Raw genomic sequence first — 9,662 nt, forward strand, 5'->3', positions numbered from 1 at the left:
AGGAGACTCTGTACAGCTTTGCTAGTGACTTCTTTGAGTTTGAACTTTCATCTGCTTAACCTGTTAGGTTCATTATTGTTAAAAATCTGGTTTATAGCTGTAGTTTGTGAACATTTCATTCCTTTCATGCTACAGGCACTGCAAGTCTAGTTTCTCTCCCAGTACCTGTAGTCTGGTTTTGGCTGTTGGTGGTCACTTTGAGGGGGATGGCACGAGAGCACAAAGGCTGTGGGATGACATTAGGTGGTTAGCTCTACAGAATTTCATTTCAAAGCAGCTGAGTGCTAGAGCTTATTTGCAGCAGCCTGTCCCTCATCAGTCAGACAGCAAGATCATTAGAAGTAATTTGGACCAAATTGTGATTGATACCCTTGTTCTTGCAAACAGCCAGTTTAGAGCTATCTTTCCATTTTGGCAGTGGATTATCCATCAAACTTCTCACCTTTTGGGGTGTTCACCTTGGAAAATCACTTTAAAACTCTTGAGGGAAGTTGATATCAGAAAGAAGAGTTCTGTGTGTTTTGATTGAGTAAAGCAAAATTACTGCATCTTCCTGCCATCGTGGAGGTGAACTATTCACTTTGGAACTTCCATTCCTTGTCCTTTTGTATCCCAGGGATCCAACCAGTGGCTCATGTATGCTTTGACCAGACCAAGAATGAAATAACAGAGGATCAGTGGTGTCTGGAGCTCCCCCAGCCCCTTCCAGAGCACAAGCCCTGTGCCATGGAGCCGTGCCTGTACAGGTTGGTGTTCCTGGGAGCTCAGCTGAGTTCTTGCTTCCCATTTCCCTGCTAACCTAGTCTCTGCAGTCTCATTTGTGTGGAAATGGGAGGTATGAAGTAGTTTCTTCCTGGAATGAAATAACAGAGGATCAGTGGTGTCTGGAGCTCCCCCAGCCCCTTCCAGAGCACAAGCCCTGTGCCATGGAGCCGTGCCTGTACAGGTTGGTGTTCCTGGGAGCTCAGCTGAGTTCTTGCTTCCCATTTCCCTGCTAACCTAGTCTCTGCAGTCTCATTTGTGTGGAAATGGGAGGTATGAAGTAGTTTCTTCCTGTCCTGAGTTCTGTCTTTCCTGGTCCCACGAGGTAATTGAGATGTCAACTGAAGGAATGGGACATAGTCCTTCCAATATTTTACAGTAGTCTGCTAAATGAAAACACTTGAGGGCATGGCCAGAGGAAGATGTCTCTCACATCCTTTCCAAGATTGTGCCAACAAAGAGAGTAAAGCTGTGTGTTAATTATTCTGGAAAGAGGACCAAGAGCCAATCCTGCCCAGACACTGACTTCAGAGACATTTAAGAGTTTAGTAAAAGTGATTACACTGTGAACTAGAGCTCTTTAGCTTAGGTGCTTTTAGTCCTTGAAGGCTGTCAGTGCAAGGATTTAAATTGTTCTCTCAATCGCATCCAGACAAGGCTTTGAAAATAGAGAGGCTGAACACTTTGCTTTACCCATTCCTGCAATCAGTATCCTGAGTAATATTCCTCCATGATTCAGATGGGGAATAAAGTGATAGAATTACTTCCCTTTTAGGTGGAAGATGTCTCAGGTAGATGAATGCTCTGCTGTTTGTGGAACTGGAGTTGCCCAGCAGAATTTGACCTGTGTTCAGTTTCGGGATGGACTGGAGACTGTTGTGGATGACAACTTGTGCCCAGCAGAAGAAAAACCCCTTGCTGTTGTGCCATGTGTGGTTAATGTCTGCCCTTTAGGCTGGGAAAAAGTAAGTTTACTGGCTTGGCTTATTTCAGGAGTCTCACTGGGATCTTTGCACAGTTCTTACCAGATAAGAACAACCTTCCTGCTGGAGCCTGGGAGGGTGGTTTACACCAAGGATGTCTGCCCAGTTAAAGGTTCATCCTGTCACTTTAAACACCTCCATCTCTCTTAATTTATGCTGCTGGATTCATCAGCTCATGGTGGTTTGTTAGGGCAGCTATTGACTATGTTCCTTCTTCATTTCTCCTCAAAAAAACAGAAGGAGAAAAAACCCATGGTCCACTAGAAAATATCTCACTGGCAAACAGAGAGGTGGGAAGGATTGCTAGCAGGGAAGAGGGATTCTCAGCATGGGATCAGTGGTGCAAATCCATATGGGGGAGCCACTGCCAGGTTTACATTTACAGATGGGGAAGATGCTGCTTTATAGACATGCCCAGTCTCAGGTGTCTCTCTCTTTTCAGGTAGTGGGAATTAGGAGGGATCTTGGCTGTTGAATGTCCTTAGCTATCCCTGATATTTACATACTTTGTAACAATAAAGAAAGTACTTAAATGTGCCTCTTTCCTCAGTGACAGCAAATATGTTGTAGACTTGACCTGGAGGTATCTCTCAGCTTCGTTAGATTAGGACTGGTGTGGACAGCAGGTGCCAATGTCAGTCTGGGTCTCTTTGCTCTATTCTGAGGAGGAAGATGCACATTTGCTTCAGCCTCTGGAGTCACTTGGGCATATCCAGCTGGAAAATCGAACTGTGTATGTCTGGAGCCCTGTAGCTGGAGAGTGTTCTGTCTCCTGTGGTAGAGGTGAGATCTTTCAGTGCTTCAGGGTAATACTACTTGGCTGAAAGTGTGAGTTCAGTGCCTGGAAATCCTGGGGACCTGCTCTGTTCCCCTCTGCAGTTCTAAGAGTAGCTGTGGTCACCAACTTTTTTGGAAGGGGCAAAGGGTCCTGGCTCAGACAGAGAATAATTTAGAGAGTGGTCTGGCTGCTGCTGTGTTTCAGAGTTGAGGGGATAAGTCCAAGAAATGTGCCGTGGCGTGGGCAGAGTTTGCTTGTTTTGTACACACAGTTGTACTGACACTGCTTGGCATGCAGTAAGGTCATTTCCCTTTCTAGGTAAGACTGAGTTGCAGTATGTGTGTGTGGCTTTTGACACCAAAGAACAAACCCAAGAAGAAAACTGTCATCCAGTACCAAAGCCAGAGAGCAGGATGGAAGTCTGTAATCTCAATCCCTGCCCACCAAGGTAAAGCAATTATCAAGAGACAAGGAGCCAGGGAGAGGTCTTTCCTTCCTCCCTCTATCTCCAAGGACATGGCAAAATAAGAGTCATCTGAACTTTTTTACAGGATGCCACTCCCAGGACCTCTGGGTCAGTTTCTGAGCTCACTGGTCAGTGGTGTGTGTTTTGGAGGGAGATAAGATTGTTTCTGCAGTTAAGCTTTGTCTGCCACCCTGGGGAGGAGTGTAGTGGATGCACTGTAAGACTCAGGGTATATTTGGAGTCTGTGGGCTTCTTGCAAAATGGGAATGTCCTCTGGGTCCAACTCCAAACCTCCTTCAGACTGCTCAGCCTTGTTCCAAAGGCTGCATTCCAAGTACCACAGGCAGCAAAACACGTGAGGCTGAGGGTGAAGAAAGCTGCTGAGAAGTAAGAGGAAGAAGAAATAGGTATAGATGGTGAGGATTCATCACTAACTCACTTTTTCTCCTCCATGCCCTGTCAGATGGAAGGTAACCCCAGCTGGGCCCTGTTCCTCCAGCTGTGGGCTTGGCTTAGCTGTGCAACTGGTCAGCTGTGTGCAGATCCACCAAGGCAAGGAGGTTTTGCTGGAGGAACATTTGTGCCCTGTGGCAGAGAAGCCACTCACCAGTGTCCCCTGTGTCATCCGAATGTGCTCTTACGAATGGAGCTTCAGCAAGTGGTCAGAGGTATTTCCTCCTGTTCAAACACAGCAGTTTTATAGCCATTCACTTCCCTAAAACATACAAGGGGGGAAATACAACTTCTGCCTTGTCTATTTGCTTCCCACAGAAATGTTAAACTGTTTCTAGGGATGTTTTCCATCCTTTCCACTGCCCTGTGTTTAGCAGCCGTAGGTTTGCTTCCCACCTTTCACAGCTAAGGTTTTGGCTGCAGTTTCAAAATGGGTTTGGCATGTTTTCTTCTGGAATGCAGATATTTTGGGATTTCTTAGGAAGTGGTTCTGCAATTTAAATATGTAGTTTGGAAGATCCCCTGGAAGGTGGAGGCATCTTGGAGCTGATGAAACAAGAGCTCTGAAAGGGCAAGTGGTAGAACAGCATCAGTGAACAGGAGATCACTCCTGCCCAGATCATGCCTGAACCTATCAATGAATTCATTTCCAAATACCAACTGGAACACATTGGATAAAGGACTGTGGGTTTCTTCCTCTGCAGTGTTCAACCTCCTGTGGGAATGGCATTCAGACACGGCAGGATTTCTGCCTCAACTCACTGACCCGTGAGCAGGTGAACCCAATCTTCTGCCGGCGCTTCCCCAAGGCCATCGTGGTACGTGGCTGCTCCTCAGGGCCCTGTCCTGAGGGCACTGGGTCCCCTGGGGCAGAGCTGCAGCCTGTGACACCAGCCACACACCTGACAACAGCTGCAGCTTCCAAAGAGGCAAAGGGCTTGGATATGCCTCCATCTGCTGTGCCTCAGGAGCAGACAAAGACTGGTGGAGGTGAGGAGGACACTGCCAAAAGGTGCTTCCTGTGTTCAGCTTGGTTGTGGTGATCCTACTGCCAGAGAGGGGCAGAGGAGGGAATACATCTTGTTAGGAGGGACAGCATGGCATGAGCTGTCTATGTTGTCTGAGCTTCCCTGGGCTTCCCAAAGCTCTTCTGACTTGGGAGCCCTTGGGACAGCAGCTCAGGAGCTCAGGAAGTGTTTGGACAATGCTCTCAAGCACATGATGTAATTCCTGGGGTTGTCCTATGCAGGGCCAGGAGTTAGACCTGATGATTCTTGTGGGTCCCTTCCAACTCAGGATATTCTGTGACTCTTCCCATGCTTTGCCCCAAAAGGTGTCCACTTGTCTATTAATTGCGCCAGAAAGGGAATGGGGGTTGTCTCTCAGCAGCTGTAGGTCCTTCTGAATGTGTTTCTTACCTGTCTCTGCTGTACAGGTGTCTGTGGAAACCTCTTTCTCAATGCCACTGGCATCATCAACATGACAGGTTTGGGGGACAGTGAGTGCACCGTGGCCATCGGTCGACCCCTCGGGGAGGAGATCACAGTCAGCATCCTGGAGAGCTCCCTCAACTGCAGTGCAGGTACTGGGACTAGCCTGGCCCTTTGGGAAAGCTGCACCTCTTTTTGGTGCCCTGGGAGGTTCTTTCTGCCTTGGAGCCTGTTACTCTCTGAAACTGTTTAACCAAGGTTTGCTGTCCGACCGAGTCATTGCCAGATGGGACAAAATGAAGGTGTCACTTGTTCTCCCACACACAATGGTTTCTTACTTGTTTTGTTGATAGATATGAGATGAAAGAAGTTTATGGGGTTAAAGAAGCTGCTTGGTTTGGCCTGTTATAAGCTCTCTCTGTAATATACCCTCTTGTTGGAATCAGTACAGTCAGATTAGTTAACTGGACTGTTCTCATGACTGATTTTGATAAGATAGGCACAAGATGTAGAAATGACTTGATTCCAGACCTGTGTAAGATAGATTATGGCCTTTCACTTAAAGTAGAAGTGTTTCTAGTCCCTGTGCTCATGTGTTCCAGGTGAGATAGTGCTGTTTTCTGGGCGAATGATGTGGAGAACAGGCTGCAGGAATCTCCCCTTGTCACTGATAAACTCCAGAACGAACACACTGATTGTGAAACAGCGTGTTGTGCTGCCAGGAAATGGGGTCATTCTTCAGTACAACAGCAGAACTGCAACGAAAAAATATTACCAAGGTACCTTAATGAAAGCTTTGCTGCTGCTTTGGGTTGGGGCACCCATGACAAGGCCCACAGAGTTCCATGGGTCATGGTTGTCTGTGGAAATCTGTGGGAGCCTTGCTTCATTTTTAGCAGCTAATAAACCCTTTCTTGAGGAGTGTTGGAATTAGTATTAGTTGTGGACTGTTCCTTTGTTTTAAAGGCAAACCCTCCACAGGTGTTTGCTGATGTTCCCAGATGAAAAATCCTTAGAGAAACTGCTCTGCTTGTCTTTAATTGAAATGATTTCTTTCTTGGAGATGCTGGATACTTCTCTAAATCATTTTCTCCTCTGCTCCCATTCTCTCTGTCAGACTGTGACAAGCAGCTGTTTGGTCCCCAAGGTGAAATAGTGAATCCTGTGCAGTTGCCTGACCCAAGACAAGAAGTTGTGTGTCGAACCTTCATCGATGTGGCTCCCCAGCACCGCATAGCTATCCGTGCCCTGTATGCTGACCCGGGCACTGGGAGCAACCAAACACATTTTAATTACATCCTGGTGAGTCAGGAACCTACATGGAATGATTTGCATGGGAACAGGTCCATCTCCTCATGAGACATTTCCATCCAGATGCAAAATTTAATCACAAATCAGTGTCAGGCTCTGATCTCTGTTACGGGAACATAGATGTGAATGAGCACTACTGATATCTACTGTATTTCTTCTGGGCTTTGTAGGGCAGTTTTTCCCTGAGTGACCAATTTCCAAGCCTTCAGTGTTTTTGAGGTGCTTTGTAGGCTGCTGTGATGAAATTGTTTGGTCTTTCTCCATGCAGGTCCGTGATGTAAGCACCATGAAGACGATGGTGTTCCATGGGAAACAGCAATTCCTCTGGCAGTCCACGGGAAGCCAAGCTGAAATTGAATTTCATGAAAATGTTAAGCATCACCAAAGCAATTTTTGGGCTGAATATCATGCTATTGAGCCCAAATCCAAGGGGCCACTGCACTGAGAAAGGCTCTGGTCCACTTGGTCACTGCTCCTTGCTCACTGCTCCAGGACACATGAGCCATTTAAATCTCTTTGCAACTGCTTCCCCATTTATTGAGTAAGAACAATAATATCTACTGACTCCTTTGGGATCTCAGTTAATATTGATAAAGATTATGCAAAAGACATGTACCCTCCAGATACTTAGCAAACATTCCTCATATGGATTTTGTGTCTGTATTGGTTGGATTTAATGCAGTTTATGTGTCTGCAAGTGGTGACTTGGACCCTGAAGTCTCAGGGTCCTGCCAGTGTGATATGCTGTGACCCTTAGAATTTCTCAGTGTCCCAGTGGAAGTAGCTACAACTGTAGTTTAGCCATAAAGTTCACTTTCTTGCAGTGTAAATACCTCTCAAAACTGAGGCCCATTGAATTTCTGGAATGGTATGAAGAAGGCAAAGCTGTGTATGAGGATGAAGTGCCAGCACAGGGAGATTAGATACATATGTGAGGGTGAGACAGAGTCTATACCCAGGAGGGTAGGGCAACGCTCAAAGCTTCAATGTTTTCAGGAGTTGGCTAGACCAAGGCTCTGCTGACCTGGGCAAGCCCTGGCGAGAACTGTGGGAGGGCTAAATGTCATCCTGAGGTCCCTTCCCAGCCACCCTTTCTGTGGTTCTACTACTCTATATCTGACTGTGATACCAGTACTTCTTTTCTATGAGAAAATAAAAGAATTCTGTCTCTTAATGACAGGTTTGGTGCCAAGACTTACTCAGATAACAACAGTAGCTGTGCTGTTAATCTGTCTTCATTTCACAGGAACTGTGCAGTCAGAGATTGTGGAGACTGTGATACAAGTTGTAGAGAGATTTTAGAGCAATGGCAAATATTCACTTGAGTTTGATTTAAATATTTTTTTAGGGTGTTTTTTTTTCTTTTTTAATGTCTTGAACATTGGACTGTGCTTTGGTCCAAAGCTGTCATCCTCCTCAAAATCACAATATACTGCCTAAGGGGTCTTTTCTGCACCTGGAGCCTGTGGCTGGACACATCTGCACTTGCTCTTCATGCTGGATGCAATAAGTGGTTCTGCCTGGGCAGTTTTAACCCTGCTTCTGCTTTCTCTCAATTGAGTTCTCTGACATCCTTTTACAACCACAAAGTGATTTTCATCTGTCTTCTTAATTAATAGTTGGGGTTTTTTGCTGGTTAAACCTGGAGTTTTTTGCTTGCCAGCCTCCAGATTTACGTTCCATTCCTGGAAGAGCTAGAAAGTAGATTCCTTAAGCAAGATCCTTGAGGAGCTGGATACATCAGCTATCCCACTGCAGTGCATGGGTGATGCAGGCACTGGGCCTTCATTTCCTGTCTGACAGGAGATGGTAATGAAGAGACATCCTTTTCTTAATCCTTTTTTTCTAACCTTTTAGCAGATGGGATCTGTCTTCCCACTCTGCTCTGGATCCCAAGTCTCACTGCTATTTATTGTTCCAGATCAACCGTGCAGAGTTGGGCTCTGGTTGCTGCCTGTGTGCTCCGTGTTCATCTGCAAAAAAATGCAGCTGTTGTCTTTATAAATTTAAGAGGATTAAGAGTGTTTTCCTGTACCATTTCAATACCAACAGGTTGCCAACTGGGACATCTCTGACTTGCAGCATCCAACTTCCACTCCCATTTTCTATGGAGAAAACACAATTCCGTTCAGATGAGAGGATCGTGTCCCTCTCTCAGCTCGAGGGCAGAATTTTGTAACACTCTTCAATTCATGTTAATACAAAGATTCATGTGTCCCTTCCTAGGGAAAACAGCCACTGACAGTCTGGATAACTGCATCCAGGGGATGCAGAGCTCCTGTGCCCCCAGACCCTGGCGTGGGGTTCGTGGCTGTGTGTCTGCTTATGAATATGTACAGGCTCTGCCCACCAGCCTTTTTAATGAGTGACATCAAAGCCCAAAGCCCTGCCTGCTGGCGGGGGGGACCCACAATGCAGCACGAAGGCAGACGTGGAGCAGCTCCCCTGGCCGCTGGCATCGCTGCTGCAGGCAGAGCCCCTCCATTGTCAGCCCTGGGGGGGCTGCTGGGGGCCAGGCCCTGCATGGGGGCACAGGCAGAGCCCCAGCAGCACCAGGGCTGGGTTTAGGGCTGTCTCCTGGGCTGGCTGGAGGAGGGGTGTCACCTGGGGGGGGTGGCATCCTGCGCTGTTGGGGCTCAGGTGGGAGCAGGGTGCTGCCCCTGATCCCCTGGGAGCAGAGGGGAGATGAGCTCTCAGGATGAGCAGTTCCAAGCAGCAGCCCCTGACCCAGAGGCTTCCTCCACTGATGATGGCATGACCTGGTGGTACAGGTGGCTCTGCAGGATTGCCGGAAGTATCCCCTTCCCTTGCAGCCAGAGGTTCTCCCTGGGTGCTGCTTCTGCATGTGAAAGTGCATGTGGGGGTCCTGCCACCTCCTGTGGGGTCATGTTTGGGCAGGGGGTCATGCCATGGAAATAGCCTGGGGTTATGGGTTTGTGTGGACACTGGTTTGCTGCGTTTTGGGCAGGAGGAAGAGTCTTCAGGCTCTGTTTGAAGTGAGGTGGTTTTACCTGCCCACAAGGGATGTGCTTTGTGTTCACCAAACCTACTGAACTTTGGCACCTGGGAGAAGGATTGTCACAGAGGGGTGTGTAAATCCTCAAGTTTTATCTTGGATACAGCACTCCCTGGAAGTGGTGGGAGCAGCAGCTGAGCCCCTGGTGGTGCAGGAGGGCTGTGAGCACCAGGCTCAGGGTGCTGATGGGCCAGTCAGGGCTGGAAGAAAGGGCCATGGGGTTTGGTTCTTCCTATTTGACTTTTGGGTGTTTGTATGTTCCTGCAACTTATTTTCTTTCCCCATCCTGACTGTCAGAGTGTGTTTCTTGTTCCTCCTGTTGCTGATTGCAGAGGGCCTGCTGTGGATGTTTTTGAAGGTGAATAATGGTTTGTGTTGTGTGTTTTCAAGGAGTTTGGTAGGACACAGAGAACACAGAGGAGTGAGTTGGCTGAGCTCTGAATTACCTGCTGCTGAAAAAAAT

The 9,662-nt window shown here is 47.4% G+C and overlaps 2 protein-coding genes across 2 annotated transcripts in view; both read left to right on the top strand.

Moving 5' to 3' along the window:
- Positions 1 to 6,628, top strand: part of ADAMTS13 (ADAM metallopeptidase with thrombospondin type 1 motif, 13) — an 18,421-nt gene extending 11,793 nt beyond the window's left edge. Inside the window, exons 21-30 of the mRNA XM_009082115.1 lie at positions 617 to 746; positions 1,538 to 1,727; positions 2,411 to 2,528; positions 2,842 to 2,971; positions 3,441 to 3,657; positions 4,147 to 4,432; positions 4,878 to 5,024; positions 5,475 to 5,651; positions 5,990 to 6,174; positions 6,452 to 6,628. Coding sequence (XP_009080363.1) covers positions 617 to 746; positions 1,538 to 1,727; positions 2,411 to 2,528; positions 2,842 to 2,971; positions 3,441 to 3,657; positions 4,147 to 4,432; positions 4,878 to 5,024; positions 5,475 to 5,651; positions 5,990 to 6,174; positions 6,452 to 6,628 — 1,757 coding nt within the window. The remainder of the gene's footprint in view (positions 1 to 616; positions 747 to 1,537; positions 1,728 to 2,410; positions 2,529 to 2,841; positions 2,972 to 3,440; positions 3,658 to 4,146; positions 4,433 to 4,877; positions 5,025 to 5,474; positions 5,652 to 5,989; positions 6,175 to 6,451) is intronic.
- A 2,240-nt stretch (positions 6,629 to 8,868) lies between these two features.
- CACFD1 (calcium channel flower domain containing 1) overlaps positions 8,869 to 9,662 on the top strand; it is a 5,918-nt gene continuing 5,124 nt past the window's right edge. The window contains exon 1 of the mRNA XM_009082112.1: positions 8,869 to 8,992. Within this exon, the coding sequence (XP_009080360.1) occupies positions 8,869 to 8,992 (124 nt within the window). The remainder of the gene's footprint in view (positions 8,993 to 9,662) is intronic.

Source organism: Acanthisitta chloris, unplaced genomic scaffold, assembly GCF_000695815.1.
Source record: "Acanthisitta chloris isolate BGI_N310 unplaced genomic scaffold, ASM69581v1 scaffold19959, whole genome shotgun sequence".
NCBI classification, from domain to species: Eukaryota; Metazoa; Chordata; class Aves; order Passeriformes; family Acanthisittidae; genus Acanthisitta; species Acanthisitta chloris.